Here is a 12,851-nt window from a genome sequence, read left to right as displayed (position 1 = left end):
TGAGTTCCCATCCCTAGCTTGTCTCCCCAAATTGATAGTGCATGTTTACAGAAAATTAAATAGGGGTACCAAGAAACAAAAGAAGGGTTTTGCGTGTGTAAAGCTTAGTGGTAACGGGCATGTGTTGCATGTAAGAGTTTCCGGGTTCTGTGTCACATTCCAGGAAAAGAGACTGTTTAAGAATCCCACCTCCTCCAGCTAGAGTGGTGGCTCAGTTGGTAAGGTGCCTACCATGCAGATATGAGGATCCAAATCCGACCTTCCAAACTTCATGGGAAAAAGATAGGTGTGCTGACATGTACCTGTAGCCATGGTTTTGAGGAGGTAGAGATAAGGGTTCCTGGAACTTGTGACCACCAGCCTAGCCAAATTGGTGAGTTTCAGTGTTAGTGAGAGACTGTCTCAGAAACTAAGGTAGAGTGGGATTGGGGAAGGTATTCAGCTTCAGCCTCTGGTCTCTGCATGTATTCTTACCCCCTCCAAACACAAATATAGGGCAACATGCTGACATCCCTATGTAGCTCATTTCAGAGGGGTTTTGCTGTTGTAGTAGTGCTGGGAATGGAATCCAGGGTCCTGTACATGCTAGGCAAATGATCTACTTCTGAGATATTACCCAGACCTTTTTTTGTGCCCTCTCCCAAGTTTACATTGAGATAGGATATTATTAAGTTGCCTAGGCTGGCCTGGAACTTTTGAACCTTTTGCTTTAGCCTCAGTAATGCTGGGATTACTGGGCTATGCATCACATTAGACTTTTACTTGTGTGACTGACCCAGTGTCAGATTCTTCTGAACTTCCATGAAACAGCAAGGAGAGAGGGATAGAAAGACAAATGCTGTGATGTCATAGCCATCCTGCCCCATCTCCTCCCAATCCTAGCTGTTGACTATAGCAGGTTCTTTTTTTCCCCTAAGACAGGATGTGGTAGTTTGAATTTAATTACCCCCATAAGCTCATAGGGAGTGGCACTATTAAAAGGTGTGACTTTGTTGGAGTAGGTTTAGCCTTGTTGGAAGAAGTATGTCACTGTGGAGATAGGCTTTGAGTTAATATATATGCTCAAGCTATGCCCAGTGTCTCAGAACACTTCCTGTTGCCCATGGGATCAAGATATAACTCCTCCTCTACTCTCGGCTCCTTCTCCAGCACCATGTCTGCCTGCATGTCACCATGTTCCACCATGCTGATAATAGAGTAAACCTCTGAAACTGTAAGCCACCTAATTAAATGTTTTCCTTTGTAGGAGCTGCTGTGGTCATGGTATCTCTTCACAGCAATAGAAACCCCAACTAAGATGCAGGGTTTCTCTGTGTAGCCATGAAACTTGTTCTGTAGACCAGGCTGGCCTCGAACTCACAGAGATCTGTCTGCCTCTGCTTCCCAAGTGCTTGGATTAAAGGTGTGTGGCACCATCATCCAGTTATTGGCAGGTTCTTGAACATCCGTCTCATCTCTATAAAAAGAGAAATGAGTAGTGGCCATGACACTAGCATCATGCTACAGGCAGGATGGTGAGAGTGGCCTCCTAAGACTCAGGCAACAAGAGAGTGTGTATTGTCTGTGGAGAACTTAAAAATGGTGCTGGGAAGGACTGACTCTGATGCTCAGAGAATGTGAAGAGAATTCATGAGGGTATGTGCTGTTTGTGCTGTTGGCTTTCAGATAAGTGTAATCACCCCACCTTACTGTGGACTGAGACCTCCCTTGAACGGGAGTGGCAGAATCACATACTAGTTTTGTGTGACTGGGAAACTTTGGCTTCCCAGGTTGCCTTCTTGAGGGTTATTTTGACAGCTCAGAATTGGGGATTTGTAATGTGTAATCTTTTATTGGTACCCTGAGCATTTGGCCAAGTGCTTTCTGGCCATGGGCTTCCCTGTGGATGAAAGAATGTTAGCAGTATCCTTGGCTCAAGAATTCCTTCACACATTGTCAGGTCTCCTCAGTAGGTTCAAGTCACCACTCACTGTGAACCACCTATCTAAACCTAAACTCATAACTATGGAGTTTCTATGGGAGAAAATGGGACTATTATATAACTTTTATCATTCAGACCAAAGGAAAGTTTTTTTTTGTCCTCAGGATGTGGGCTAGGCTACTAGCTACCTGCAGGTGTCCTCTGCAGGTTCCAGGGCCTGACCCAAGTCAGAATTTCTGGTTCATGTCTGCCTACCATTGGAGCAGGTATTGGGGCAGTGGCTTCAGCATCGCCCTGTAAAAGGGTCTTGGAATCCAGTGGGCCAGAAGAAAGAAGTTTGGACCCTGTAGGGAGAGCCCAGGGCCCCTGCCTAGGGTGCTTGGAGCCACAACAAGAGCTTTTCCTTGAGCTCTGTCCCAAGCCTGGTGTCCCTGCCTCTTATTTTAAATATTTTTTTTCCATTAAAGGAACAGTATATAAAAACCAGTTAGAAATGGTAGGAAAAAGGAGGAAAAACTGAACTCATACAGTATCTGTCCAGAGATGGTCATTATTGACAGCCTCCCTGAGGATCTGTCTTTTGTCACCTAAAGATACCTAGTTGTCACCTTACTTCTTGGGAATATGGACATCCTACAAGATTTGTTCCACATTGCATAAGGGAGGACCTTTGTTTGGCAGATCATGCACTAGAGGTCAGTGGTCTTAATGGGAAATCTGTAGTAGAGCTAGACTTCATGCTTCCTCGTGCTCAGCTCTGTGGATGTGCAGTGCTAGGTGAAAACAGCAGCATGCTTCAAAGCCACAGACACTATGGGGGCCTGTCCTATGCTCTGTTCTTGAGCCTCCTCGCCCAGGACCTGCTTCCTATGTAGTGGCATCTTGCCTTGCCAGTGAACTTGTAGTGACCACACCCTTTGGGTGTGGTTTCAGGTACAGAGGTGACCCCGTTAAGGAGAGGAGGCATGGGGCTCTCCCTCTCCCTTGGGTTGCAGACAGCATCAGGAGAGCAGAGACTGCATCTTCTGGAGCAGGAAGACTGCAACAGTTATTTACTCTTATCTGTGTAAGTGCTTTCCTAATAAACACCTATTTATCATTTACCTTGGGTCTGGTGGACTCATTTAAACCCCTGCCTTCATTCCTACTTGACTAAGGTTTTCTGGAGTTCTGTCCCGTGGCTGTGTGCCTCAATTGAGAATTGAGAATTCTCACTCTCTTAGCATTGCTCTCCCATTCCCGTCTCCTGTCACCTGCTACCAGGACCAGTGTCTCTCCATTGATCATGGTGTTTCATTGAAGGCCTTTTAGGAGTTGCGCCTTCAGGTTCCATTTTTCTGTGGGAGCACCCTCACTCAGGACACTGGGCTCCTGACAGGGCTTCCTTCTGGCAGCTGGCCACATCTTGGGGACATCTCAGTCCTATTGCTTTCTCCAAAAAGTTTTATCTGCCCTTCAATAATGAGTCAAATTTAACTTCTTTTTCACTTCATTTTTGAAGTTCTCATGATCTTCACTTATTCCCTTATACATTCACAATGTAGTCATGGAGAGCTTGACACTATCCAGTGGGAGGCTCCTTGCTGACAGAGGGGTTGGCCTGGGGGGGGGTACAACTCCCTGACTGGGAACAAGGAGTGCATGTGGGCCTGGTTCTTCTAAGGCAGTGGTTCTCAACCTTCATTATGCTTTGACCCTTTAAGATAGTTCCTTAAGAACTTTGGGAGCACATTCCCCATGGAGGGATACTCCCTTAACCTAGAGGCAAGAGGGAGGGCTTAGTTCTTACTTCAAACGACTTGACAGATTTTGATGATCCCTCCTGGAAGGCATCACCTTCCCTGTGGAGTGGGGGGGGGATGGGATGAGAGGGGGGGTCAAGGGCATGGGAGGGAGGGAAGGAGAGGGAACTGGGATCAATATATAAAATAAGAAAAAAAAAAAAGACAGTTCCTTAAGTTGTGGTGGCCCCAACCATAAAATTATTGTTGCTACTTCTTAACTGTAATTTTGCTGCTGTTATGAATCATAATGTAAACATCTGATAAGCAGCATATCTGATGTGGTCATGACCCACAGGCTGAGAACCTCTGTTCTAAGAACCCTGATATGGAAAAGTTACTCAAGCGTCAGGTTCCTCGTGTATAGATGAAGGACATGGTGGCGACTCCTTCCTTGCAGTGGGATGTGGAGATCCCAGCATAGCACAGGCGCTTGGGGGAGCTGAGGTACAGGCACTTGGTCCTAATAAATGTGTTTGATGGCAGTGTCATAGACTATCCTCTTGTCCTCTGCTGTACGTCTATGGGAGCTGGCAGAAGATTGGGTGTGGTAGGTATCTTAGGCATTTTTGATAGACCCATTTTCTCATTCCAGAGGAAGTGAAATTTTTGGTTTTAAGTCAGAAAAAGTTGTCTACAGTTGCCAATGAAAGACCCAACATTGTCCCTGAGGAGTTGAAAGAAGAGAATACATCAGGTGACCAAGAAAAGGCAGAAAAACACTTGAAGTCTCCACAAGGTGAGGAGTGATGGTTGTGGATTCCTGAGATCAGCACTGTTCCAGGAGACAGGCCAGTATGCATCCGGTAGCCCATCCGGTCCTCACTGCCATTCCCCTGGCTGGCTGATTCTTCTCCTTGGTCTGTCCATGTTCGCTCCCCGTTCCCTTTCCCTCTTTTTTTTAAGACATGGTTTTTCTGTGTAACAGCTCTAGCTGTCCTGGGACTTGCTCTGTAGACTAGGCTGGCCTCAAACTCACAGAGATCTGCCTGCCTCTGTCTCCCAAGAGCCACCACTGCCCTCAGCCCCTCTTTTGATTTTTTGAGCCAGGGTCTCACTAACTTGGCCTAGAACATGCTGTGTAGGCCAGTAGGCCAGGCTGGCCTTGAATTTAAAGTCTTAGCCTCCTAAATGTTGAAATTGCAACTGTGAGCCTGCATGCAGCTGACTTAAAGGATATTTGTTTCATGACTTAAAAACAAAACAAAATACAATGATAGAATATTTTTGAGCTTTGAGAGTTAATTTTAAAAGAAAACCAGTCACTATAGAGAAATATAAAAAAGTGGTAAAATAATCTATGATTCCATCACCAATTGCAGTTGATGAGACATTTTGTTTGTGTTGTTATATCAAATTTTTCTGTTTTTGTTCTAGGACTCATTTTGTTTTTGTTTTTAGCATATGGGTTTTCCCAAGATATACACAGCGCTTTTGCCTTCTGAGAGGGTTTGTATATTATCACAAGCAGCTCCTGCGTCCTTAACTACTGTATAAACTTGGATTGTGGTGACTATGTAGTATTTTATCTAAAAGGACTGAAATTTTGCTAACCATTCCCTATAGCTGGGAACTTGAGACTCTCGAGAGTGCTCTCAACTTACCACAGTGTATGATAATGTGCTGAAGCAGACGCTTCCTCCTTGTTGGCAGGTAGGGTTCAACTGGCATCCGTTTGCCCAACAATTGGAATTAGTCTGGTGTGTGTCCTTCATTCATTATGAAGGCCGCTGTGTTAGGCCTTTGCTAGCAGATGTGCCTGCCACTGAAATGAGCAGGGCTGTCGCTTGCTGGGAACTAGCACGGAGTGGAGCTGGGAGACTCTTGGTAATGTTTGGTTCTCACCAACCAGAGCCTGAAACCCCTTCTAAGAACAGTGAGGAATGTGAGAAGACAATCAAGATGGAGGACTCTTCTGCGCCTCGGTAAGGAGCACTGCTTACTTGGTGTCTGAGTAAAGCCCCTCCTCACTGGCCCTGCTCTGAGTCACTATACACATTTTTGCTCGTTTTGGTTAAAGTGGAGCGGAAGCAACCCAGGGCAAGGGAAAAGACCAGGGAAGGAAAGGGAGTTGGTGCTCCCAGCAGAAGTGCTTTTCCGAGACTGACCGACCCTCCATGTTAGGTGGCTTGACTGTCAATCCTCACTGTGCACAAGGCATTGAGGGCCTGCAGTGAGTTTCACAAAGAAAGAAAGCCGGAATCTGGGGCAGCCAGGATTCTAGCTTCAGAGACTCACTGTGTAGCCTCAGCTAGGGCTTCCAGGAAGTTAGCATCCTAGGTCCTCAGGCAGCCAAGCTGGTTCTGGAGAAGCAGGGGTGGAGAATGGAAATATAGCTTTGAGTCTGGGGTGCTATGAGGAGAGACAGGACCACATGCAGTAGGCAGCGTTGGCTTCCTCTGCTAGGTCTCTGCTGTCAGGCTAGACTTAAATTCTCAAGCTCAAGCCATTCTCCTGTCTCAACCTCTTGAGTGTGGGACTGAAGGTGCATGTAGTCATGTCTAGCTAATAATTTTGACTTTTAAATAGTTTGTTCATTGAATTTACATATTAATTGGAGAATACCGACCTTTATTTGATATTACCTCACCAATGATCACAGTACATCCTTTTACTTAATGTGGAGTTAGTAGTCACTTCCTGTAGATGTCCTTGCTAATTCCTGAGAATCCCTATATGTCTCAGAGGTTTTGCTACTTTAAGAATACATTATTTTTCTTCATGTTTTCTTGTTTTGACCCTTGGTCATGCGAGTGTGGCCCACTATGTCTCCATTACTAGAGAGATTAGTAGACTTAATGAGTCCCAGGCGCCTCAGGCCTTTGAGGCATACTCACATTTGACAAAGTCCCTAAGCAATTCACAGGCATATATTTTTAAGAAGAAAGTAAGAACCAATGAGTAGAGTCTCAAGATCTGGCACCTGTACACCTTTTCTTCACTGTTGTGTCTCTCTGAGGATTTTCTAGACGGACCACCACAAAAACACCTGCTTCTTTAGTCGGAACAACCATGATGGATATCAAGGAACTCATTGAGAGAACGTCATTGGGCAGCTTAACAAGCATGTTAGAAAAACAAAAGTCTCAAAGTAAGTTGTGATGGGATTTTGACATTTTATAACATAGACTTGAAAAGTTATGAAATATTTAAATTTTTGCTATTTGAATCAGAATGTTTGACATCTGACTAAGTGTTAGATACTATACTGTATTATATATACTTTCACTTGCCCATCCATCCATCCATCCACTTGCCTGTCTGTCCATCCCTCCATCATCCACTCACCCACAGAGTTTTTTTCCTTTCCACTCAACCAATAGTTTTGGGTTCCTGGTTCATGCACTATGCAAATGTAGATATGAAAATGTCTATTCTCTAAAATCGAACTTCCCAGTGAACAGTTGGAACACTGATTCTTGGGGAGATGAAGGGCAGAGCAATTTATGTCATGGGATGTTTCATACAAAGCATGGAATCTTTGCCTGTGGAACAATAATAACCTTCAGAAACCATTTGTCCTGGTTGAAGTTTCTTATTTGTTTTGTTTCCCAACTCCATACAAGCTAGAGTCATCTGGGAAGAGGAACTTCAACTGGGTACACACCTTCATCAGCTTGCCTGTAGGCAAAGCCTGTATAGCACTTTCTTGATTAATGATTGATGTGGGAGGGCCCGGCCCACTGGGGGCAATGCTATGCCTGGGCTAGTGGTCCTTCATTCTATAAGAAAGTAGGCTGAGCTAGCCAGGAGAGCAAGCCAACGAGCAGAATTCCTCCATGGCATCTGCTTCAGCTCCTGTCTCCAGGTTCCTGTCAGCTTGAGTGCTTGACCTATACAAACCCTCTCTTCCCTAAGTTTCTTTTGGATGTGGTGTTTTTTAAGGCACTGTCCAATCTACCTGCTTATTCTCAGCCTGGGCTCTCCCACTGTACTTTTAGTAATTGGGTGGGTTACTAGTGAAAACTGAGGCTTCCCTGGATGGGTTGCATCACCTTAGTCCTGAGCAGCTGCTGCAGGTATTTCTTCACCTGCCAATCATCTGTTGTTTGCCAGTGCTACAGAGAAAGGACTGAGTCCTGCTCTTGCCCAGGTACGGGAGGCACAGTAGCCAAGGCTCTCTCCCACTTTGGAGGCTGTGAGGTATAGTTCCCACACTCACATTTGCATACCTCTCAAGTCCTCCAGAGGGTTCCCTCTTCTAGAAAAGGTGTTTTCAGAATTTTAGTGAGGGTTTTCCAATCATTCCTTTTATTTTGAATGAAGACAGAAAAATTCACAGAAAATAAAACAACTATATGCCACAATTTAGGGTTTAATATTTTGCCTTATTTTTTCCTACGTATATATCTTATATGTGTGGTATGTATGCATATGTGCCTGCAAGTGTGTGTGTGTGTGTGTGTGTGTGTGTGTGTGTATGCATGTGTGCACATGTGGTTCCATGAATACCAAAGTACAAATTTAGAGGTCAGAGGTTGACTCTAGAAGTCTGTCCTTGACTTTCACTTTCATCAGGGTCTCTCTCTCTCTCTCTCTCTCTCTCTCTCTGTGTCTGTCTCTCTCTGGCTATATACACCAGGATGGTTGGCTCCCTGAGGATTCCCCTGTCTCTCCCATCTCACCATGGAGCTCTGGAACTACAGCTGTGTGCTGCTGTGTCTGGCTTTACATGGGTTCTGTAGATTCGAGCTCAGGTCCTCATGCATATGGGGCCCCTCTTTTTCCTTTTTTAAGGAAAAAAGATAACGGATACAGTGTAAGTACTCATGGTATCCTGCTTTTTGAGGGACATACCTTTCTTGTTTCCTTCCTTCAACCCATCCTCTCTCACAGGTTCAGATAACATAGTGTTTTATTCCTGGGAGGTGTGGAAATTGCTCAATGCTCTCCAACACCTTCAGCTTACTCTGTGTGCTCAGCCTCATTTCTGAGGTTTACTCATGTCCACATATGTGAGGACACTGGCTACCTTCATTCTGACTTTTGCAGAGCTCCCTGTCAGATAGATATACTACTACCCTTCCTCCCATTCTGCCAAGGGACACTTGAATATCCCAAGTGGCTTGCTATCCCTGACACCATTGCAATGACCACTATGTTCCCATTGCTTGGGAGACTTGTGGATAAGACATTGTCTGTGCCTGGTTTTTGTTGTTGTCTAGGTGGGGCTTTACTGTTCCCAATGATCTGTGTTGAGGGCCTCCCCCCCCCCACTTCCAGTGCTCAGCCACATTAGCTCTACACCCTTGGCCACCAGTGTGGCTGTCCAATGACTTGTGCAGGTCCTGCTTTACGTGATCTGCCTTACACTGTTGGCTGATTGTGGGTATCAGTGGCAGATGACCGTCCCAGACAGGGTTTATGACATCCTTTGACTTCACTTGTACTGTCTTGCTTTGTATAGAAGTTATTTCACTGTCTCTTTCTAGTTTATACTATGGTTAACACCTGGGAACCCTTCCTTGTATGTTGCCAGTGCAGGCAGGCACTGTTTGATGATTCTAAGTTTATTCTGGAGTTCATTTCAGAGATGGTAAGGGACAGCCCTGCAATTTCCACTGCTTACAATGGTTAGTCTCTGCAACTTGCTCAAAGTCCCTGCTTTCCTGCTGTTTTAAAATTCCCTCTCTGGCTCAAATCAACTCTCCCATGTGTGTCCCTGAGCCTGGACTTTCTAGACTTTTCCATTGGCTATCAAGCTCCCCAAGCTAACAGCCTGTGCTGTTGCCTGAGACCAACCTGAGCTAAGCACTTTTACTTTTTCAAAGGGAAGGTCTTATTATGTAGCCCTGGTTGACCTGGAACTCACTATGGAGATTGGGACAGCTTCAAACTCACCTCTGTGTGTCCACCTGCCTCTGTCTCCCAAGTGCTAGGGTTAAAGGCATGTACCACCAGGCCTGGCTGAGCTGAGCATTGTACTTTTTCTCCTGTTCTCTTCCCCGTACACTGCTGTCATTAAACAGATGAGGTATCTGGAGTTAGAAGCCCCTCTCCACTTCTGTAGGAAGAGGGAATTGGGCTCTGCACTGTTCTGTGACTGAGTGACTTAAGCAGTTGGAGCACAGTTCAGTGTCATCACCATGGTGACTTTAGTCTCAGAGAGGTTGGGGACACCTTCACTCTCTACCTGCCAATAGCTGACGATAGTGTGTCACCTAAGCTAGCCATTTCTGTAGTTGTGAGGAAGAAACAGTAGTAAAAAGATAACCCCTGATTTCTAGGAGCTTCCAGAATCTTCTTGATCTCTGTTTCATATGTGAATGCACATATTGAAGCATGGTAAATCCCTTAACACATTTCTTCTGGTTCTAAAGTTAAAGGGAAAGATTCAGAGGCGAAGAAGAAAACCCCAAAGAAAGTGAAGAAATATCAAACAGAGGAGGAAACAGACCCGAAGCTGGCGGCGGCTGCTGCCTGGAAGCAGAGCATCTTCTCCATCCAGCTGCCTATCATGCCACTCCTTGCTGGTAGCTAACATGTATTTAGAATGTTCACCTGTGAGGCACTTGTGGTGACTGAGATTTTGTTCTGTCCCTCATTTCCTCCTCACTATCACTTCAGGCATTTCTCAGCTGTACAGAGAAAGAAATGCAGGCCCAGGGAGGTTAGCTACCCTGCGGCATCACACAGCTTACAAGTGTGTAGAGCCCGGAATTCAAAACAAATGTTTGACTCCCAAGTACAAGGAAACTCCTGAGAACATAACTGTCCTGGTTTTGTTTGGTAAATAAGGTGCTGCCCCTTAGTGACTGCTTCCCTACAGGTCCTCATCGAAGCATCCAGTAGAGGGAATGGAAGGATGCAGTTCATGTGGACCATTTGTGACATATTCTTCATTCCGGTCACTCACTTCTCATGAGAAGCTTCTGTCCTCCCCTCCCCCCCACTGAGCTTGGGACCGTGTTGGGGGCAGGGATTTCATTCCCCCTATTGTTTTCTATTGAGAAAAAGTCGTGTTAAGTAACCTACACAGTCCATACATGTCAGTAGTGGGGCGAGGGGTGAGGATTGCGTTGCTTTGATTTGTAAGATTTTCCTTGTTTTATAACTTATGCTTCTACCTTCTGACAAACAATGAGCAGCCATTTATTATATAAATATATTTTGATGTAATTTCAAGATAAATTTTAAATTAAATTATATAATATTTAAAAAAGAGTAATATTGGGGAAATCATCTTTTTTTTCTATTTAGAGAAAATAATTCATATCAAACCTTTTCCAAACGTTTTTCTAGCTTTTCACTCAGGAGGAGTGTGTGTCCTCTACTAGCTATTTTGTAGAGGTGCAGGCTCCATTCTGAGATGGCACCAACCCACATCTGTCAAGACAAAGTGTCACAGAAGACAATGTGTGTAAACTGCTCAGTACAGGATTTTGCCAACAGAGGGACTGTGAGTGGCTGGTAGGGAGTTGACAGCTCGGTCATTGGGAGAGCAGATATTAGATGCTGGTGGTTCTAGGAAAGCAGAGATGAAACCCAGCCTTACAGCAACTGTAGGCGGTGGTCAATCAGAATGCCTTTGACTCAGGGTCAGCTGCTTTCAACCTGAAACCATAGCCTGAGATTTTTCCATCCCATAAGTGGTACCATTCTGTTTGGTAAACATCTTCCATTTTAGGTTATGCCAGAGGTTGTCTATACCACTGTAGGAGACAGCAGTTGGTCCCCAGTGGGACTTTAGGGAGATCCTGAGCTTGGGCATGAACTCTTTCATTAAAGGAGGGGGTTGTGTATGGAGGGCTGGGGTTGAGTGAGCAGCCTGAGCAGGCTGCTGGCTCTACAGTGGAAGAGCTCAGCAACCTTGGCTGATTACTTAATGTGTCTGAAGTTTGGCTTCCCTTCCATAAAGGGAAAATGACAGCAGCCTCAGAAGAGTGTCTCAAGAATCAAGTGACCATGGTGTCTGTTTAGAGCTGACACTCGTACGAGCTTGCCTCTCCTTCCTTCACGTGGCATCAGGGTGTTTCTTCTGGGAAATTGTGTCCCATGGGGCTGACTTGGTAAGGGTGGAAGCATTGTTGGTCATCATAGCAAGGAGCAGGGTGCTACTGGCACCTGTAGAGGGTGCTAATGCATATTTTGCCGTTTGAACCAGGTGGGAGGGGAAGCAGGGCACATCCCACAGATGCTGGTCATGTTCTCTCAGATAGATGTTTAATAGTTAAAGAGGTGGCTACCCCTCCCCTCCAGGCACCTACATGGACATCACTTGCCTTCACTGCTGTTTTGCTTTCATTTAGCTTCCTACTGCAGCTTGACCACTAGCACTATCTGAAGTGATGGCCTGGCTCCAAGTCAGGTAGCTCACAGCCACACAGCCACTAAGCACTTGAAATGTGGCCAGTATGGAGAAGGAACACTGACAGTGGATACTGTAGTTGTGGCACAGGTCTAGACGAGTGGCTGTATAGTCACCCACCTGTGTAGAAGCCACAGACTAGACCAGTTATCTCTTTGTGGGTGGTACTCACACAGTAAAAAGTTATTATACTCAGAGTGATTCAGAAAATACGGGCCTTACCTTTAGATGATCAAGATAAAATTATAAAAATTCAGTCCTCTTAGGGAGCTGATTTGGTTTGAGATGTTGGCATTCACCATTCTACCTGTGGGCATTTCCTAGTTTTTCCAGTTCTGAGGATGGGTATACTAGGCAAGCCCCCTACCACTGAGCTACATCCCAGATCTTGATTTTTGGAAACAAGAGTCTTGCTGTGTAGACCAGGCTGTCCTAGAACTTGAGCATCTCCTGCCTCATCCTCCTATGTGCTAGGATCCCAAATGATTGCCACCTCGACCATTGTTCTGATTCTTGTTAAAGGCCTTAAAAATTTCCTCTGTGGTATGGATCTTTTTAAAAATCTTTTCTTTTTCCCCCTTTTATTGAAAATAGATTCTTTTCTCAAATAAAATACCCTGGTTATGGTTTTCTCCTCCCCCTACTTCTCCCTGTTCCTCTGTCTTAGTCACAGTTCTATTGCTGTGAAAAGACACCATGACCAGGACAATTCATATAAAGGAAAGCATTTAATTGGGGCTTGCTTACCGTTTCAGAGGTTTAGTTCCTTGTCTTTATGGTGGGGAGCATAGCAGCATGGAGGAAGACACGGTGCTGGAGAAGCAGTCGAGAGTTCTGCATC

General features: G+C 45.2%; 1 protein-coding gene across 2 annotated transcripts in view; it reads left to right on the top strand.

Annotated features, from left to right (window-relative positions):
- Positions 1–12,851, top strand: part of Cfap92 (cilia and flagella associated protein 92 (putative)) — a 45,999-nt gene that overhangs the window by 6,125 nt on the left and 27,023 nt on the right. Inside the window, exons 5-8 of one of the 2 annotated variants that reach the window (XM_051203331.1) lie at positions 4,298–4,441; positions 5,555–5,627; positions 6,672–6,793; positions 10,023–10,175. In XM_051203331.1, the coding sequence (XP_051059288.1) occupies positions 4,298–4,441; positions 5,555–5,627; positions 6,672–6,793; positions 10,023–10,175 (492 nt within the window). The remainder of the gene's footprint in view (positions 1–4,297; positions 4,442–5,554; positions 5,628–6,671; positions 6,794–10,022; positions 10,176–12,851) is intronic. The other variant, XM_051203330.1, reaches the window with a different exon arrangement.

This window comes from Phodopus roborovskii, unplaced genomic scaffold (genome assembly GCF_943737965.1).
Source record: "Phodopus roborovskii unplaced genomic scaffold, PHOROB, whole genome shotgun sequence".
In the NCBI taxonomy this organism is placed as follows: domain Eukaryota; kingdom Metazoa; phylum Chordata; class Mammalia; order Rodentia; family Cricetidae; genus Phodopus; species Phodopus roborovskii.
This window is presented reverse-complemented; position numbering and strand designations above follow the sequence as displayed.